General features: G+C 36.3%; 1 protein-coding gene across 4 annotated transcripts in view; it reads right to left on the bottom strand.

Moving 5' to 3' along the window:
* nos1apa (nitric oxide synthase 1 (neuronal) adaptor protein a) overlaps positions 1-22,015 on the bottom strand; it is a 111,058-nt gene that overhangs the window by 16,882 nt on the left and 72,161 nt on the right. For all 4 annotated transcript variants that reach the window (XM_015355616.2, XM_015355618.2, XM_015355619.2 and 1 more), the window contains 2 exons: positions 10,505-10,663; positions 2,884-3,049 (listed from right to left, as the gene is read on the bottom strand). In XM_015355616.2, the coding sequence (XP_015211102.2) occupies positions 2,884-3,049; positions 10,505-10,663 (325 nt within the window). The remainder of the gene's footprint in view (positions 1-2,883; positions 3,050-10,504; positions 10,664-22,015) is intronic.

Genomic DNA, 22,015 nt, shown 5'->3' with positions numbered 1-22,015 from the left:
AAATCACAAGTGAATTAGATCAACCTGCCTAATATTTTCACTCTAAAACAAAAATGTCAAAGTTTTAATAAACTGCATTGTTCTGTTGTAGCTAGTCTTTCATTTGAAATACATCAATTGTCACCGACATGTACTATATACTGTGTCAAACACAGCTTCAATCTATCCTTGCCATGATATACATTGGTTCACACAGCAATATTTACATTTCCAGATTGCTATATTATTGGTCTCCACACAATTCTTCCAATGTTTTCAATGTCTAGATGACATGAACAAGATATACTTCTATTTTTGCAATTGGTGTTGTGGTGTTGTTGGAATGGTTAAAGTGGTTCACAACTTGAAACAATACCATTGTGAAATTGAACACTTCTTGAAACAGAAACCAGTCACAACATATACTTTTTAGTAAAAAGTACATAAAATGTAACTTGTAGTTCTGATGCTCCTGTTTCCTATGTTACAAACTATAGTTCCTGCCGCAAGGAAATGCTTTTCTTAGTCCCACTATTGAAAACAGCCAAAAGATCATGGTCACCATGGCTGCTGCATTTGGGATACAAATTTCCACAAACAGGAAAAGGAAAAATACTGTGCTCCAATAAAGTGTTTACAAATTTGAAATGTCTTTATCTTGTCCTTTGTGTAAAGGACATCAGGCCTGGCTTTTAAGCATTATATGTTAATGTTTTCATAATTAACGAAAATGGTGATAAAATTATCAAGAATATGATGATATGTTACTTTAAGCCTCTTGAAAGGGCTATTAAAAATACCATTCTTCATTTCTGGGCTCTACTGGGTGAGAGAGCAGTTTGAATCAGTGGGTAACACTCTGAACTTCTGACTGGAGGACTGTAGGTTTCAATCTCACTAAAGGACACAGCTGCTATATCTTTTAGGACACAAGTACCTCTCCATCATCCAGGCAATCCAGTTGTATAAACGGGTACTAACAAATGGTAATTGTAACCCTGACGTCACTTCAGATGGAATCATCAGCCAAATGAGCACCTCCGAGTTCAAAGGGGAATTAAAGGGCTTATATTACCTCTATATCAAAAGGGGGAGATGAATTTGATAGCTATATGGACTGCTTTGATTGCATAGCAAGAACATAGAACTGACGACATTAAATAGGCTCTTCACAGTCTGTAGTATTACTCGCTCAACTATGAATTCTCTTAAGAGGCAGATCATTATGCACTATGGTGGATATTAAGCTGCACAATTCCCAGATTGTTACATTAGGTGGTGTCTCGCCCTGCAGCTCTTTAGGTTCACTGTAGCTCATTGATAAGGCCCCGCCATACTCTTGTCTGTGAGCAGCATTACATGGAACATGACATTTCATCTCCACTGTGAAATCGGTATATTAAAAAGATCAGAAATCCAACGCATTCATGTCTGTTACATGTTCACCACAGAGACAGAATAACTAAAGACACTGTTAGAGGATGTTCTGTACTTGCTTTCTGCCGAGTGGCAAAACTCTATGATCTGCTAATCAATATTTAGGAATACTGCTACATGTTAATTATTGAAATAACTGCAGTTGCTAACTGGAGCTTTAAATACTTTAACTCTAGCTCTGATTAAATATGTCTGTTACAACACTGAGATTTAAGATAGAAATGTCAAACATCATGAACTTCAGCTATTTTGAATACCCCAAAAATATCAGTGAATTTGGTAGGGCCCTACTTATTGCCCAGGGAAACAAAACTCAGCAGCAGACTACATGTTTTTCATAGCTCAGATTGCATAAGAGATATATTTTATATGTTATATATTTTTATAATAATTTACACTAGTGCCCTGGTCAACATTACCCTAACATTACCCTTCAGCCAGCAGCCATATCACCCTGCAACTCACAACTGGCAACCCACTGAAGCTAAGCAGGTGTGAGCCTGGTCAGTACCTGGATGGGAGACCTCCTGGGAAAAACTAAGGTTGCTGCTGGAAGAGGTGTTAGTGGGGCCAGCAGGGGGCGCTCACCCTGTGGTCCATGTGGGTCCTAATGCCCCAGTATAGTGATGGGGACACTATACTGTAAACAGGCGCCGTCCTTCGGATGAGACGTAAAACCGAGGTCCTGACTCTCTGTGGTCATTAAAAATCCCAGGGCGTTTCTCGAAAAGTGTAGGGGTGTACCCCGGTGTCCTGGCCAAATTTCCAATTGGCCCTTACTAATCATGGCCTCCTAATAATCCCCCTCTATGAATTGGCTACATTACTCTGCTCTCCTCCCCACTGATAGCTGATGTGTGGTGAGCGTTCTGGCGCACTATGGCTGCCGTCGCATCATCCAGGTGGATGCTGCACATTGGTGGTGGTGGAGGGGAGTCCCCATTACCTGTAAAGCGCTTTGAGTGGAGTGTCCAGAAAAGCGCTATATAAGTGTAAGCAATTATTATTATTATTATAAGATGTGACGTCATCAGCAGTAGATGTTTAAGGATTTCCTAGTAGTTGCTGTGTTATACAATTATTCTTAGACCACGCAGTTAAATACAAAAATATGATCAAAGTTTCACTGTTCACTGACTATTCTTGATCTTGAGGTTTCAAACTGAAATTCAAATCTGTCAGCTTGTGCTAACACCTATGGATTTTACAGGGCCTGATTTATGAATGTCAATGCTTTAAGCATCATTGGATGCACTTCTCAGTAAATGGTAGCAGAGTCAATGCGTATAAAGATGACATTCAATTTATTGCAGTCAATAATTTCAAAATTAGGTCACTAGAAAGTGCTGGTTCTTTTTCAAAACCTGATGGCTTCCCACAGTTAAGATATTATAGGCAGGAAACAGGCATCACACATGAAATCAAAAAATAATAAAAAAACAGGAAATGCAAATAAGATCAACAGACTTGAGCCGTGTCCAGAGAGTTTGAGCTCCAGTTCCTGGATTTGCTTGACCAGCAATGAGATGTGTTGTAGCATGTCCTTGTTCTGCAACAGGAGCTGATGGACTCGGGCCTGGGCTTCAATTCGAGCTGTGGCCTCCGCTGACAGCTGGTCTTTCAACAGGTGAACCTGTGTAAACATGCAATATATTGCTTCAGTTGGCAGCATCAATATGAAACCCTTAATATCCCAGTAGAGTTCACTATGGTGTCTCAGGGTGAACAGAAAGAAGCTAGTCGACATTATGCGACATGTTAGACTCCACTGGCAAAACCTAATACAGTGTACCTTTAATGCTCTTGGAGGGGACTGTCAAAAAAAGTAAAATTTGGTGCCATGTCTTTTTTTTTTTAGCTCCATCAGATTGCAGCAATATTAAGCTAAGGCTCATTTAAAATTTAATGCTGTACAATGGCTTCTTCCCAATAAATTAAAAAAAATGATTTCCATTAAGTCTAAATTGACAGACCCATTATCAATTTATATATAAAAATGCTCTTGAATCATAGCCCTCAATGACTTCAATAAAAATGCCAAGAGAGATTGTGACCATACCAGGTGAATACAGCCTGGCTTAATTCTGTGCCTTTCAACAGATTTTAAGTTTTAAATAGAGAAATAACCTGCAGCAATTTCATTCTTTCAGTATCCAAGTCATTTTCTGTGGCTTTTTTAAATTGCCAATCAGACATGGAACCACACTTTTTTCAGCTGTCCCTCTTTCCGAGATAGCATAATTTCACAGAATGCGATGGGAATTGAGTATAATATGAACATTTCTTCAGAGTGGCACAAACTATTTCCAGGCATATAGAACAGAATCATTAACAAGAAAAATATTACCTTATAGTACTATTTTTCATTCTATGCAGGCACACATTTCTATGAAATTAGCAATCAACTCTGACACAAGAGCCTATGTAATGCGGTTAAATGAATATAGTACTCCATTGCCCACTCCACATAGGTGAAGAGTGATGAAAAATGAGCTGTCCAGTCAGACATATTAGTCAATGAGTCAGTGTGATGTGCTTTATATTAGTATTTAATTCTGGAATGGCTGACAGAGCATTAAAATCCTGTCTCTTGACCCACCCAGTTAAATTACGGAAATACTATCAAATAATATTCACTGAAGACAGAGTTACAAGTGTAAAACAAAATCATTACATCAAAGCTATCTTAAAACACAGTAAGAACATTTCACTCCATTTACAGCTGAAAAGGTCAAAGGAAATACTTCTTGACAAGAGGCCTTGACCTTAGGAAATGGACTCCTGGGTTACTGAATCTTCCAATAATGCCTACAATTATAAAACTCTCCAGAGAGTACAGGGATTGATTTATTCAAATAATACAATTTTGTTTAGTGCAAACGACCTCTAATTACCCTTTTGCACTGTAAATCTGTTCTAATTGATCTTCACTTTCAACTTTATTACCACATCACAACTGGTATTTCAATAAGTTGTCTTTATCACTTAGAGTTTAGCAGCACATTTAAGGTAACAAGGATCTACAACAAAAGGAAAAGATTTTACCAAGGGAGTTAGCCCCAGTTTTCAGGCTCCCATCATTCATTAGTCTCATTGGCCTAATGTCACAGCCAAGTATGACTTGAACATGAAAAGTGACAGGTAAGAGCAGTATGGGCTTGACACATTCTCTGGTGGATTGAGCAAGTGTTGTTTCTGTAGATACCTGGTCTTCTTACATGTGCAAATCAAATGCAAATAAGCCTGAACTCAAGTGCTTGACCAACCTATTTTAACAGCTGCCTCATTGTCAGATCATCACTATGAGCTTCAACAGGAGCAGGACGATGATCTCTGGATGTTAGTGGGCACCCAAAGAACTTGGGAGAATGTGTTCAGGACTGAAAACACCTCTGTATGACATTTTATTGAGGAGAAGCTGGTGCATACCAGCTTCTACATTTCCTGGCAGAATACATTCTTGATTTGCATGATGTTTGCATAAATGCTTCCAAAACAGTATAATTCACAAACTAATATGAAGAGACAGTATAGGAAAAAAAAATACAAAACATTATTTTTCTCACCAATCAGGGGCTATAATTTTCACATCTGTCTAAATTTATGATCGACTGAGACATTTTTCTCGAATGCTGGTTTACATCACATTAGAGCCAAGGGAATGTTGACAAACATTTCTAAACTGGAATTTTAGAATAAAATTGATCTCGTATAACAAAGATGCATTAGGGTGATTAACATCTGGCAACGAGTAATGCATTCAGTAAATTCAAGGAGATAAAAAAATGACTTGACATTGTAAGCAGATAATTTGCAACATTTTTTAAGTGGCGTTACATTAGTATATAGGCCTAAATACATCTGCTTCTATGTGTGTGACATGCATATAAATTGCAAAACAAAAATGTTGGGAAAATGGTCTTTTCAATGTTTGAGGTGTTCAGAGCAGTCAGTTGCTGATACCCCAGGTAATTATAAGGCCGCACAACATCCTGTGATATGCTACTGATAACCACTCACATCTGTTTCCCCTACAGCATCTCCATCTCTGTTGTCTGACAAAGCTGTAATGTCAGGCCACCACTGAATGTAATCAAGAGGGGATGTGCATTTTTCTAAGCACTCTTTAATGTTTGCAAGGCTGTTTCTGAAAAGATCTAAAAAAGGAAAAACTTAAAAAAAACAGTTTGAAAGAAATGTATTTTTAGTATTTGATCTTGTATATATATTTTCATTCATATTACATCAATTTTATTCCTTTCATGTGCAGACTGACCATCATAACCTGCAGTACTGTACCAAATTTGTATAATGAGAGAGTGGAAAAATATGAACACGATATACAATTCTTACAGGGTATTCACATTGCAAAACTGCAAATTGGATGTTAATGGTCACATTTATTTACTTCTTGTTTAATTATTTCATTTTTTGGATTTATCCATTTACTGGATCAAAAATGATGGAGTTGTAAAGGCAAAGTCTTTCAAAATATTTTGGCATGTACCCAAATTGGACTCCCACTCAGTAAAGCATGGAAATTTAGACACATATGCAATGTGTGATTCATAGCAATGCAGTATTTCTGAAATTTAATATGGCAGACCTATTTCATGCGATTGCTTAAAATAAAACGCCAATTGAAACCATCAGTTATTTACACTAGTTAATATTATTTACTCAGGGGGAATTAATACAATCAAGAAGCCTTATTATCCCTTAATGTTAAATAGGCATCTTACACTTTTTAGCCAGGTGAAGATAAAAAGTTGCATTTTAAGAGCTCTACATTTTATGTCTTCTGCGGTCATTTTTTTATATTCATAGACATTCATTTAATCAGATTTCACAAAAGAAAATCACTGAACTATAAGCAGGATGGATCTACCCATTGGTATGGTAAGAATAAAAATCATTGGGGGTAATTTATTTAAAAGCATAATTGTACTTGGGAAAAAAGGAACCATCTTTTTAAAAATGTCCTCAGATATCACTAGATCATGTACCCTGAATAAATTTAATAACAGGCCCAACAAGGCAGGCAAAGTTATTCCCCTCTAGGAATTGACCACACAAAAATATCACAGCAGTTTTAATACCTGAATGGATAAATAAATAAATAAATAAATCAAACACCATGAAATGATCAGTTTAAATAAAAAAAACAGCTGTTTAAAAATGTATATGGAATATAAAAAAAGCCAGGGTCATCTTGACTCCAAGCTTGACTCCACTTGATAGCACTTAATGTATATTTTCCCTCCAAGAAACCCATTCTTATGTAGACAGGGTGAGGGACAAATATGAACAAATATAACTTTTGGTAGAAATGTCCACATTTATGTGGTCAGGTAGAGGTTCTGAGTAGTTGAAATTATTTTTCCAAAAAAGCTGTGGTAAAGTGCCAAAGAGTGAAATAAAAAGGATCATCATAAGAAGTAAAGTTGGCCAGTTTGACGACAAGTCACTGTAGCCTTTTACAGTATGTCACTAAAAACTAACATGGTGTCCCAAAAAAGAAAGAAAACACTTCTCATAACAGGCTGTTCAACCACCAGCAGTGAATGCTACAAAATGTAACATGATCAATTCCACTGTGTCTTCAAATGTCCATGGAGTTTAACTTTAACTTGCCAGTGTTACCTACACTGAGATACTCCTTCAATCCTGCCACCTGTAAAACCATTTACATTAAGCTTCAGTTCCCTTAGCACAGCATACTGGAATAAAGGCCTGGTCTCTACTATTTTATGTTCCTCAGGAACATACCATGTCCTGAGTTCTTTCTACAACATTAGAAGTATACTCAATTATTGTGGGGCAGCACATATATTACACTAAACTTATCTAACAAATATTTACCTTTGGGTTAGGGTGGACAATAAAACTCCATTACAGTATTAATTTTCTGCATTAAATATATCAACCCCCTTTTGCAAAATATTTTACAAAATGACAGAGTAATTTGGGGGAAAAAAACTTAGGCAAAGAACAGCATTTCTTGCAGTGGAGGGTGTAAAAAATGAAAGTGGTGTGACATTCTCAGAAGGCTGTTAATCAGGCAAGAATGATAAATCTGACAAGGCACTGCTTTTGATCCCAACCCAACATACACCTGCCTTTGAATGTCCTCTGTATCCCCTGACTAAAGCATAACAAACCAATGTTTGGTTCATTCTGTGAGCCCAACTGTTTGCTACAGCTGCTAACAGGACTAAGCAGAGCTTGAAATCAATCAAATGTCCCTAATTAACCTCACAGCAAGGGTCCCCAATGGAACAGGTGACTGTCTCTCCAAAACTGACAAATGGAAGAACGTGAGCAGTAAGAGCTGCTCAGAAAAGGAACAAGACAATTTCTTATTTTATTCACAATCAAATTTAGTTTTTTTCTGCATCGAAAACACCTGGTAGATTGAAAGACACTAGCTAGTATAGTCACAAAAGAAACACCAAACAAATATTCAGTAATGTTTATTAATCGAGCATCCCAATGTGCTCATCAACACATCATAGGATTAAAAAATAAGGAGTTGAGACATCTTTATGTTATTATGCTATATTTTTTAAAAGGGAACAATGAAAATGTGTAGGTTACCAACAAAAAAAACTTAAAATACCAAACACTTAAATATAACAAGTCTAAATTAATTGCTGCTCATTCTGCAGAATATACTGTACAATAGTATGTCTACACTGCTCATGCATTAATTTCAGAGCCACAATTTCTTAAAACTACAAACTTGCTGACAAACTACATACTTGCCACTTTAAATACTGTTCTGTATGTAATCAGAACTCTCCCACTATTAGGAATCATATATCAACTTAATTATCTTACTGCACCACACACTGAAGGCTGGTTAACAAAGACACCTGAAGAAACCAGGGACACATTGATTTAGTCATCAGCCTCAAATTAACAAATTATCAAAAGACTTAACTGCAAATACATCATGACACATCATAGCAATTTCATAGCAGTGGCCTCACTACATGAAACAAAGTTCTGGACTCCTGGGCTGCCTCCTAATAAGCCAACAAGACCAGCAGCAATTGCTTTGATGCGAAGCAGCAGGAAATGAGGATGATATACAAGACTGGAGGCTCTCAATGCTATGATGCCACTGTGAATCAAGAAACTCCAGCTGCTGTTCCTACCAAGTGGTAATTTTGTAACATAGCAAACTCTGGCTGTGCAATTCTTACTTCTGTTTGACAAAGTTTATTTAAAGAAAATAAAAAAGAGGATATAATCTGACAAGACTTATAGACTGAACTCATCCAGCAAGAGTTCTTTAGAATGACATACTGCTAAACAACAACAACTAATTTGTAGAGTCACATTTAACATTTCCAAGGAATTCTTTATGTTATGTTCAAACGTTAACTGGTAAATGAAACAATGGAACAGGGATAGTTTTAACTGTGGTCTTCTAATGTGGTTATTAATTTTCAAAACTAGAGAACGATAGCACAATGTTATATTTTTTATCTACATTATCTATTATGGCCTACTGTATGCACACAATTAAAAGTGTACATGGAGCATAAAGGAATCTACTTGACTGTGGTGCCAGTTTGAATTACAAGAAGTTGAAACACCAATGTTCTACTGCCTTCATGTAAATATTAGAGGCTTTTGAACCAATAATTCATTCCAGAACATTCAGCTTGGGAGAAAACAAATACACCTTGCATAAAAAGATATACTAAAAATACAAAAAAATATTTTCCATTGATTGTCAAATTAAACCCTGCACACATGGTATCCTAAACATTTCTGAATTTGTGAACGCATCTAATACAGTATATGCGCCCATAGGACTGGCAATCATAATGTGGTAACTTTAACAACACATCTTTACAAAGATGTAGATCAGTGGTTCTTAAACTTTTTGGACCAAGTACCACCCCTGATCAAACCAAAGTCGAACCAAAGTAGTACCACCTACAACTCATCTTCTCTTAGGAACCACAGAAAATCTAATTGACCAACATGAGCATGTGTGCGCACACACTCACATACACATATAATAAAAATAGCACTGAGCATTTACCACTTCAGTGAGAGGGGTGAGCCTGTTTAGTCGAGCAAAGCAGATGTGAATTCACTGGTTAAGCCTTGAAACAATTCACAACTTAGAGAGAAGAGTCTAACAGATTTTAAATCCTCAGGCATTTTCTTGACTGCCAAGGCCTCGCGGTGGATGCTGCAGTGCGTCCACTTCATATCTGAAGCAACCTCTCTAATTAGTGCAACTACACCACTGTGTCGGCTTATCATTACTCTAGCACCATCTGTACAAACTCCGACGCATTTTTTCCCAGTCGATGCCATTCTCTTCGATAAATTAATTCAGAAGTTGAAATATGTGCTCTCCTATAGTTCTTGTTGGTAGCGGCTTACAGAACAGAAGTTCTCATGGAACATGCCCTCAAACTCATATGTAACGTAAAGGAGCAAACTGGCCAAATCAACGACATCTACAGACTCGTCGACTTGCAGTGAAAAGCTCATCTTGACGTGCTCTGTCAGATAATGTGACGTTTGACATTATCTGCCATATCAATAATTCTACTGTGTCATTTGAAAGGGGCAGCAGGTCAAGCGGTTTAGCAGCTTTTTCTCCACACATCATACAGTACAGTACGTGTCAGCTCTTGTGCCAACGGTAAACAAAGTTCTCCACCAATAGTGTGGAGCTTACCTGCTTTAGCAATCCACAAGCTGGCATTTTTCCATGTTTCCCCTTAAAAGACAGTCAGGAATCCATCTCAGCAGTTAAAATAAGTTTTTATTTCATGAGCATGTGAGCAAAACACGGAGACGCTCAGTGTATTTTTCTCAAAATAACCTAGAAGTACTATCAAATATTCAGTACTGTCAATATTCAGCTGAATATTTGACACCAACTAATTTTATTAAAATAGAAAATATAAAAACCTGTCCCAATTTTTCAGTGCACACAACAAATTTCCAGGGTCATCTGGCGTACCACCTGGGGGTGTTCCACATACCACAGTTTGAGAACCAAGGATGTAGATTATTTCCATGAAATAAGATGAAACTGGCTTTATTTTCTTACCTGTGCAACAGCTACTTGAGTTTGCTGCTGCTGTTGCTGCAGCTGTTGCTGTAAGAGCTGAATTTGGTGATGCACAGATAAGGGAGTTCCTACTGGCACTTGGCTAGATGATGGCAACAGCATTTTGGGTGTAGCCAACAGAATGCTGTCTTCTGAGACCTGGAAGAAATGAGATATTATGATTAGGAAGATCTTTATGGAAAAATAGAACTATGTTAATCGATACTGAAAAAGCTCACAGTAGCTCCACAACAGCAGTAACGGTAATAGTCACGTCATATAACAAAGGAAGAATAAGCATGACAAGCTAGAAACATTTCACTCTACAATTATGTATACAAAGTGTCTTCTAGTAAATATAAACTATACTGTTAACACTACACCACACAGTAAACAAAGCAGAAAGCATTAGGATATTTCAATATTAACACAACAATGAGAACAACCCCATTCCTTTAATAAAGTCCTATAAATGCCACCTTTTTAATCTTATGTAATATAAACTCTTATTCATCTTATTTAAAACAAAAGCTATTGTAGTTTTATTAAAACAAGTCCAGGGTAAAAGCAATAACTTTTGATCATTAGAGAATTCATGTGGAAAATAAAACCTGTGAAGTTTTTTTTTTTTAGAGAGCAAGACATCAGTGTACATCACATAAAAAAAAATGTTTCATGTATGTAGTACAGGTTTTTCACAAATCTCACCTTTGTCAGTACGTATGGTCAGATTACATTGTATAACTAGATGGAGGAGTATTTTGGAGAGCTTAATGCCATGTGGAGCAAAAAGGACTCAAATTCAGTTTAATTTGTTTCACCTAGAATGGTCACTGGAATGAGCACAACATAAGTGCTGAAAATAGAAGGTAGTATTGGCATCTAAAGGTCAGCACTCATCAACACAGACATAAAACTGCTCTGGTCATTCCCTTTGATTGCCTTTGCTTCTTTGGAGAACACAGAAGTTCAGAGTCAAGACTAAAAATAAAAATTCACAGGTGATCAAATACAATGGATTGCATGGCAGAGACAAATTGTTAATATTCTTCTGTGCTGTAGGTTATTTATTACCCTTGTCTGAGATGAAAATATGGTAATACTGAGAGCCAAGTATTGAACTGCTAATACATTTTGTGCAGGTAAAGATATTGAACAAAGCATACAATTTCACAATGACAACACTGTTTATCAGAGGTGTGATGTGAAGTAGCTTACCTTTAAGTGTAATGGTGGCTGTTAGTAGCCAGAATGTGGGTTACAAACGGAGACACAGTTAATAGTTCTAATGGTCTCTTTTTGTACATTTCTCAATTCTGTTTACTGTTCAGGTAACTACAGCTCATTTCCAAAGAAAAACATATGCCTCTAAAATACATTTTGTGTGTATGGTGAAACGATAATAGACTAAACAATTTAGTTTTAATAAGTTTACAAACAATAAATACATTTAACAGTACCCTAGTTATTTTTGCAATATCTTTTTTAAATTTAGGTCCACGAGAACACAAAAAAACATTATATTGACATTTATTCCTAGAGGTGGTCATTGTAACTTGCACAGTATAATGTAACATGCACTATAAGTTTAACCATGGTAAAATGGACTAGGTTTGGATCTCTTCTGTAAATATAAACAGACATACAGTACAGTGCCTTGAAAAAAAAGTATTCAGTCCCATCCCCCCTTTTCACACTCAATCTCACAACTGGGAATTTCATTTGTTTAGAATGGGAATTATTCGTGAGTCCCTCATGCATCTTCACAGAGTCCCCCCCAAAAAAGAAAGATAATAGTAAAAAAAACTATCATCATATATTTAGTTGCCATAATTATTTTGGCCAATTACCCCTGGCAGGCATTACAGCAAGCAGTCTTTTTGGATATGTATTAACTTTGCAGGCTGAAACAAAGCAATATTAGCACATTCCTTCTGGCAAAATTGCTCAAGCTATGGGCTTGCAACCCTTGCATAAAGGCCCTTATGTGGAATGCCTTGGAGATTGTTGACCCATGCACATCATCTTGCATCACAACTTCCGTAGCCCATACGTTGTTACAGTTGGCCTCGCAATTGCTTCTCTAATAAGTTCACTTCTTTACTGGCAACTAAATGTAGTAGGGTGGCCTGATCTTGGCAGTATGGCTGTAGTTTCATAATTTCTCAACTTCTTTATGATAGACCGAGGGATTGTCAATACGTTGGCAGTGGTCTTGTACCCTTCTCCAGATTTGTGCCTCTCTATAATCATATTGCCGACTTGTTTGGAATGTTCTTTCATCTTCATTTTGAGTCATTTTTTTGGAAGGTCTCTACCATGCTGAAGCACCTCACAGAGAAAGCAGTATTGTGAACCTTATGAGGTAATGTATTGCTCCTGTGCAAATTTGAGCTTGCATTTACAAGGGGTATGAATACTTTTTAAATTTAATCATTTGTTTTTTATTTTTGTAAATTGTAGAAAGGTTTTGGAACATTTATTTTGTTTTGACATGGTACTCAATACTTTGTGGATCTGTGCCAAAAAATCCTATTTTAATTTATTTCAAATTCAGAATCTGCAGCACCAAAATGTGAAAAATGTGTTGGGGGCTGAACACTTTTTCAAGGCACTGTAATATATTAATTTTATGTCAGCTCCAATCATTTTCCATTAGCAAAGTTCTGCTATGAATTCAAAAACAGCTTCAGGGTTCCAAACAAAAAAAGTAATCATTTTAAGAGCCCTGACAATCAGTGCAAAACACCATCCTTTAACACAAACTACAGACTTTTCAAAGAAAACTGTATCAACACAAACCATGAATATGAGCTCATATTCCGCCAGATCTCCTTTAAACTGTTTTGTAATGCAATAGACAATACTGAGAGAGACAGACTTCCACTGCTACACTTTGGTTTAATAATCTCTTTGATACTATTTCTTGTTGCTTCAATTTAGAAAATCAAATGTAACTGGGTTAAATCCTGCCTTCCAATACTCTTCTGCTTGGAGGTTTAATGAATAGCAGATGTTTACTTGGGCACAATACAAAACATTACCATGTAACTGCCACCTGTTCAAAACCTCCTTTCAGGTTGCTAAGTATCTATGCTTCAGTGGACATACAGCAAGTAAGGATAACTTCCAAACTTGGCTTAACTATCCTGAGCAATGGTACGAAGAGAACATCTGACACTACAGTGTTTACTGAGGTAGTGTTGTAATATAGTACTACAGTAATTCTGAATTGTGTGCTAATCTTAAAAATGTCAGCATTGCAACGCCATTTTAATAATACAAGTGCAGTAAACCTGAAAAACTTGAAATATTTTAAGATTTTTACTTTGCTTAGTAATTAGGGTATTAGCAGGTCTGTGTTTATCCTAGTTAAACTGGTAGATAATGGGACCCCAGGATCATTCATCCATGAGATATCCCTTGTATTGCTGTTACCTTTTTAAAGTTAGGAGTGAGTTGAGCAGTTGTGGCAGGGGACAGTACCCAAGGATATGACAGCCCAAGGGTTTCAAACCCAGAGCTTACAGGTAAAGGTCTAAATTTTCAACCACTACAGATTTTTTTTAAAAGCTGTGTGACTGATAAGATTGGATAAAAAAAAAAGATATTGGCTGCTTTGATGCACCATAAATGGTAGGAGCGATAACAGAAATTATTTCCCTAGCTGATCATGTGTTCTGTGATTTAGTAAAGTATATAAAAGGCAGATTGCTTTTTTGCCATGCTTTGAAAGAAGACGGACTGTGCAGTTCAAAACTCAATAAAGTTCACCTGTGAACAGCAGAGATTTATAAAGAGGAGAAAAAGTCAATCCCCCTGCAGAATAGATATCTTAAAGTCTCAACTTTTATAGTGAGAGTCATGTGTGTTGAAAAGGGGAAAATTAGATAACTGAATAACGCCATAAAGTAAAAAAGCTCAAACTATTACCTTTTAGGCTTGAACTGTTGGTAAGCAGTTGCATGATTAAGTTAAGCAGATATGCATTTAGACTTTAGCTAAAACTGCTGTCTCACTGTAGTCAAGTCAACCTTCACAGTGTGAAAATACAATTGGCTTTTTCTCATCACAAAACGCAAGAACTGAAGATCACATGGTGACTGGTGACCAGCACAACAAAATAGCAACCCAAGGTTAGAGCTCCTGTTACTAGCTTCCCTAATTTATTTAGTTTAAGCCCCTGATTAATTTGTGAAGGATGAAACAAGTTACTTGACTCCTGCTTCTTTCCCCAAACAAGTAGCTTGATTTTCCTCAAAAAGCAGCATTGATAAAGTATAGAATGCAAGTTAGTTGAGCAGGGTGATCACTCATGATGGATAACATTTTCATAGCAAGTTTGACAATAGCAACTATCCAGTCAGGCTCAAGAAAAGAACGTTCCCTGTCCCTGAGGTGTCTAAACCACACACGGAGACCAAATAAAGGTTTTGAAACCTTTTATCTTTCTTAATTAAAATTAATAAATTGGTTAACCAAACAAAACATGTTTTAAATAGAATAAAATAGCATTTATGATTTATCATACTAATTAGATGCAAACAAAATGTCTCGCATAGTATCAGATATAAAATCCTAGCTGAGCATTCAAGCTAACAGATTGTTCTGCTGTTTCCTCAACCAATAATTGAAGCAGCAACAGTCCTGTGGCAATAATTTTCAAAGCTGAAAAGAATGGTATCTTAATGTTTCTATGCAAAAAAAAATAATTTGTTGATGGATGAGGCTGTCAGTTGCAGCTATGGGTTAATGAGGTATAATATCACAAGGTGTGACAGGCTGTTTAGTCTTCATCCCCTATGCTTCTCAGTAGCCACAAAGAGCATTAAGAATTCTGCTGCACTACACAAGAATTCCACCTCTTGTTGATATACACTTTGTTTCTCTTTCAGCATTTCTGCTCAATTACTCACAAGGGATGCACCTTTCCAGTATCTCTTTTCAACTGAGCATATGACAGTATAGAATGTACAATTGATCAAGTACAAGTGCAGTTATTCTGGAGAAAGAAACATCTTATTAAAGCACTAAACGTTTTAAGGCCAACGTGTCTGTCATTATAGGTACTGTACATTGGATACGGTCATGCTGAACAAAGTAAAAAAAAGGAATTTAGAAAAGGAACTATTTGAAAAAAGCAGGTTAAGATGAACAATCAGACTTTATACTTCACAAGTATAGTGCATCAATGTCTCTTTTTATCACCAAGACTTACAGCAGATGGTATTAGACATTCAGAGAGTGAATGTTCATGAGTTATCAAAGCTAACCTCAGAAGAAATTGAATTCAACTGGCTAGTCCTATCATCAAATATCCCAAGGGTCCCAAATGGATTAACATCACAGTTATATTATCAGTACCTTAAAAACTACATATCAAATATTAATCTCAATTCTACTCTGGAGTGTAAAGGTGCCAGAGATGGACAGAAATTCACCTGTCAGCAATGATCAAGGCAGGTCTAAATTGGTATTAATTACATTAAATTTGCACTGAATTTCATAACTGTTTTGTTCTCACTGGAAGAGTTCCAGAATCCCACACAAGTAGACAAATGTACAAGAAAATGCATTTTATGCAAAAGAGAACCACAGTTTGGTCGTTACCTTTTTTTAAACGCACATTATCATTAGAGCTACGTAACTTACTTTCCCTGTTATTTGGTATATCGTTAAGTAAACACACTTGAAATATTGCTGAAGAAACAAAAAATGAAATGTATCTGCGTTTACATTAGAGTGACACCTGATGTAGGAGATGAATGTTTGTCAAAACACTGAAGCATAAGTCTCTGAAAACCGATAGGTTTAAAACAAGACCTATGTCTAATGAATAGAAATGAGAAAAAGTGCTAAAATTTACTAATTTAATTGCCACCTTTCACCTTGCATGAATACACAGACCTAATGAACACATTTCCTCCTACTGTATTATTCAGTCCTCTCCCTGAATAATACCTTTCATCAGTCCAGCAGAGATGAAACACTTTATAAATTAAATGTACCGTTGGTGTTTCTTTAGGCAAAGAAAATAATGGATCTTAACATGTTAGCCAAATGGTTTTGTCACTCAACTGTATTAGACTGAAGAACTGGATTATCGCTATGACATTACTTTATCTAGAAGAGCACGGTGCCACTATTTGTGACTACTAAATATGCTATAGACTGTAAAGTTTTGCCTTTTGAAACTTTGCCAGAAATAGACCAAACAGGATCCTATATTAATACAGAAAGATGCCAGATTACACAATTATTAGAGTGAACAATTCTGTACAAAATACAAATACACTGCAATTAATCATGAGGTTTTTAACATTTCCTAAATTTAGTCTCATTGTAATAAGATGTGACAAAGGGGCTTCATAGAGAATTAGGGGTTGGCAATACAGACTTCTCTGTGAACTGGACTTATTAACATTTATGATGGAGAACACAAATATAAAAATGAGAATATACTTTTGTTCAAATGCTGTTTGCTAGCAGAAATAAATGAAAAGAAGAGACCCCCCCCAAAAAAAAATGCTTTGATGGTTTTTCTGTAGCAATACCATTAGTTTTGGGGAAAAAAATATAATACTACCAAGCCCTGATAGACATTAACACTAAAAAGATTTCATTTATCCCCAGATATGTTGATTTTTCTCATTGGAACCTTGACGTGCTGAAAACTGTTAAAAACTTGAAAATCAGAGTAAGTTGCACTATTCAGTCAACCCAAACAACTGCATATTAATTTTTAAAAACACTAGATGTATCTCTATGGAAAGAGTTTTCTTCTTTGACTTAAAAATGCAATTTTGGCCAGAATCAAACAGCCGACATTATTCTTAGAGAATCTAAACTTGTTTACTTCTTGAGTACTTTAACTTTCTTGGCAGCATTTAAATTGTCCAGGGTATCTGCTAAGATATCCAAACAGTTATAGTCCCAGATGACAAAAAGACTAATCCTAGGTCACTCTTTCTTTTAATACCGTCATTATTGGGTGAGAACACTCTCCTTGGCATGTCTGTTGCCAGGTTCAGCCCACACTCAACACAAAATTAAAAAGACTAAAGGCCCCAAATCCACAGCATGACTTAGCTGAATTAAAATGGACAAATGAAGCAATTTCTAAAAGAAGAAACCTAAGCACAATAAAACAAATTGGTTTGGTTAAAATTGGTTCAACACAACAGATTTCAAACATTGCATTTCCCAGGTAAATCTTCTTTGACAGTCCACCTGAACTGTGAGCAAACTAAGGGAAAACTAAAATGTTTCACTCAACGTTTGGGTTTTGTCAGTTAGATCTACAGTATGTGGAGTTTTACAAAGCTGATGACTTTTTTTTAAATCCATGATAAGTATCACCACATCATGTGAGGTGGAAGCATTAAGGGAAAATTTAGTGTGATGAAACCTGGGAAATCTCAAGTCTATCCAACATACAGTCTATCTTTATACCCAAGACCTGGAATTAATTGGCTAAACAAATTTTACTTAGTAGTAGTTTTGTAGTATGGAATGCATATTGCCAAGAGAACAAAATGGACATTGGGGAGTCAAATGGGGAGTGGTGTATGCAGGGACATTACTTGACTATATTATAAATACATTGGCAGCAGTATTACGCCCAATTTGAGTTTGGAGTTAAAAACAAACCTTGAACAGGAGCAGGTTGGGTAAGAGGCTGTGTTTTGCCAAGCAGTTGATGACCTAGTGTGGGTAGGAAAAGTAGAGTCCCAAATTATGAGGCAATTCAGAAGCAGTTTTGTTTTTTCCTGAAGTCTGTGTTGATTCAGTTCAATTGTTTCTACAATACATAAGATTCTGGAGGGGTTTGGAACACATTGGTCATGCTGTCACCTTAACTGATGCAGGATCGTTTTAATGTTGTTTTAGTTAATTTAACGTGTCTGTCTAGTTCGATATTCCTAGGCAGCCAGGTCTAGGAACACAAGCAGTTTCCAAGGTGTAAAAAAAGCCTCATAATCATTTTACATTTCCACTGCTGAGAAGCCTCCATATTAAAATGATTAGTATATGTCAGTGGCATTCGCCTAAAGCAAGAATATATCCAATGCTGCAGCTGCAGGGTTGTCTGCTAACTGCCTCTTAAAAAAAAAGATTGCTGAGCAAAAGCATTAAGCCTGCCTCTATAGAAAAAAAGTCTCTTACTCATCTTCTAAAACACCCAAAGGGGGGGGATTATTCATCTGAAAGTGCAAGACATCATATGGTATCTCTCTGCTTGGTCTCACATGCGTTGGAGTATCCAAAGGCATCAAAGAGCATCAACATGGGAATTAGCCCGGATTTGCCCTTTTAACTAGGGGCAGCATTTTGCTGGTTCCATGGCTGCCACACATGTGGCATGAAAGAAAATACTAAATAAAAACTCTGTGGCATTAAAATACAGAATTGGACAGAACAGTCATACCACAGAAGCCTAAATTTGTGTCTTACTGGCAGCATACGTTAGGCAACAATTAAAGCTCTAATACAGATGACACATTACAGAGATATTTTGGAGGAGTGCAGAAGCTAAAAAACCATGCTGGAAAAGTGGCATTCTTGATAACCTGTTGAAACAGCACAAACTGAGTTCATTTTAAAAAACATGAGGTTACTATCTGAAAGAGGAAAAAAAACAGTGCTAACAGATATCCAGTAAAGCACTTCTATTAAAAGTCTTTACAATTCATTTAAAAATGATTCATTTTGTCACGTTTCGGTCACTGACACTTTTGCATGGGATTTAAATTCACCCAAAACTACATTTTTGTACTGTATACATCTCAATTTCATAAATGTTTAAGAAGACAAATATTATAATGATATAATTTAAAAGCAATGTTTTTGTAATGAAGCAAGACACATGCATCTCACTGTATTTAAGTGGATTTTCTAAACTATGGTTGAATTCTGAAGCTAATATATTATTTTCATTACTTTTTCAGAAAGTTGCCAACAAAGCATTTCTAAAAAAATCACTTTACATGACAGGTTTGATGTAATTTGGGTTTTAAAAGAGTTAAAGCTAACTGCCAAGGTTATCACAAGTGCCTTATTTTGAGGGAATTTAAAATGTGAAGATTAACATTTGTAGAAAAGACTGTAATTTGTAAGCTTGAAAATGGAAGTAATTTTTACTTTTCTTCACAATTAAGTAAATTCAAAGGCCTGATCATCACTTTACAAAAAGATACCACTGCTCTGGAATCAGTCCAGAGAAGAGTAACCAGATTATTTATTATCATCATTATCATTTTTAGGTTAAAGACATTTTCTACACTGTTTAGAAAAAAAACCTCTTAGTCTTGAGCATGGAAAACTTCAAAAGGAACCTAATTCAATTACTCAGAATCCTCAAAGCCATTGACAAAGTCAACCCAATGGATTCCTTAAGAATCAACATGGTAACACAAGCAAAAACCGTGCAAAAGTCCAGTTAACTAAAAACACATTTCACTATATAAAAGGTTTGTGGGAGCACAAAACAAGCTGTACAGTCACACTGAAGAATCTGATTTCTTTCAAGAAATGGCTGATTGGCTACTATCGACTACTGTAAATGTGTTAAATGGGCCAATTGGCCACATTTGTAACTGGTCTTTTTTTTAAAAAAAAGACCTTCACAGTTTTCTGTAGAGAAAAAAAATAAAATGGCTTTCTTGAAAGCTGTTCACCTGGTTAATAATTGAGCTAAACAAGAATAGCAAAACCCTCAGATTACATTAAGTCTGAATTTATGTTTTTGTATTTAACTTCTGTTCTCCAGAGTACTAGCTGAACAGCCACCTTTAGATCAAATAAGGCAACAAAGCAAAGTTGTGCAAAAAGGTTTCTGAACATCTCTAAAGTTACATAGTCTGAACAGCATTGAAAGGCAAACATGAAAACATATTTGAATACAGATGCAAAGTGCATTAATATAAAGCTAGCTCTAATGCTTTGCAGAAGATTATTAAGTCATTTTTAGGTTAAAAAAAGAGGACAGAAAAATAGTTCTTATATTAGTGTGCTTTAACTTTTGTATGGAAATCATTAAGTTCCTTAAGTATAAAACATCTAAAGAAAGTTACTTTCCAGTAAGAAAGTTAAGAAACAAAAACATGAGATTTCAGTTTAGTTTTAATAATTTACTCAATTCTAAGTATGCATGTTAAATTAAACTGGATCAGCACGAGTTGTGCGCTATACTTCAGGTAGCACTGACCTCCTTGGAGAAACTGTGATTCAACAAAACATTCACCCATCTAATATAGTAATAAAAGCACACAGAACTAAGTTAAATTCTACAGAAAGTAAAGGGTCCTATAAAGGAGAGTTAATACAGGAGTGAGGCCACTGCTCTTGCTAATCTGCAATAATCTAGACCAAATACTAGACTGTGGGTCTAGTCCTGGGTCACCAGGAGCAGAGCTGGGGACCCCTGACAAACAGTGCCATGAAAAGTATTTGCCCCCTGTCTGATTTTCTGCAATGTTGCATAGTTTTCACAGTGAATGTTATCAGATCTTCAACAAAACCTAATATTAGATAAAAGGGACCCTGAGTGAACAAATAACACAGCAACTTGATACTGCTTAAACTCAGCGACATTTGTAGGTTTTCGAGCATGAAAAGCTTGTTGCAGGTTATGCAACAACATCTGGGGTTTAGGTTTGGATTTTGACTTGGCCATTTCACTTGTTCTTTGATCATTCTGAAGTAGACTTGCTTGTGTGTTTTGGATCTTTGTCTTGCCGCATGACCCAGCTGCACTTCAGCTTCACAAATAGATGGCCTGACATTCTCCTGTATAATTTGATATTAATTTTATTTGATGATACAGAGCAGAATTCCTGGTTATTTCAATGATAGCAAGTGGTCAAGGTCCTCCTGATGCAGCAAAAAATTCCCAAACCATAACACTGCCACCACCATGCTTTACTGCCGGTATGAAATGTTTGGTTTTCACTAGATATAACGGGGCCCATGTTGGCCAAAAAGTTACACGAAAGTCGTCTCATCTGCCCATTCAACATTGTTGAGGATCATCTTTTTGATGGTGGAGTAATGAACAGTGATCTTAGCTGCGGCGAGAGAGGCCTACAAATCCCTAAATGTTGTTCTAGGGTTCTTTGTGACTTTCTGGACAATTTTACACCTTGCTCTTAGAGATTTGTGCAGGACAGCCACTCCTGGGAAGATTCACTACTGTCATAATCTTTCTCCATTTGGACAATATGGCTGTGGCTTTGTGGAGACCCAGAGCCAGAGAAATGCCTTCATAACTCTTTCAAGACTGATACCATAGTATAAAAACAGCTTATCCTATTTATCCCTTTAATTGGGTTGAGTTCATTAGGGGGGGTTAACTTCTTCACACCCAAAGAGTGCATGTTTGATTACCTTGCACATCAAAGAAATGAAAAGTTTAGTGTCAAGACTCTCCTTTGTATTCTGCTACAGCAGACAAAAAGATTTGACCAAATTCCCTTTTTAAAAAAAGTGCAAATATACAGAAAATCAGGCAGG

The sequence above is a fragment of the Lepisosteus oculatus genome, chromosome 9 (genome assembly GCF_040954835.1).
Source record: "Lepisosteus oculatus isolate fLepOcu1 chromosome 9, fLepOcu1.hap2, whole genome shotgun sequence".
Lineage (NCBI taxonomy): Eukaryota > Metazoa > Chordata > Actinopteri > Semionotiformes > Lepisosteidae > Lepisosteus > Lepisosteus oculatus.
Note: the sequence above shows the minus strand (reverse complement) of the source record. Positions and strands in the feature narration are given on the sequence as shown.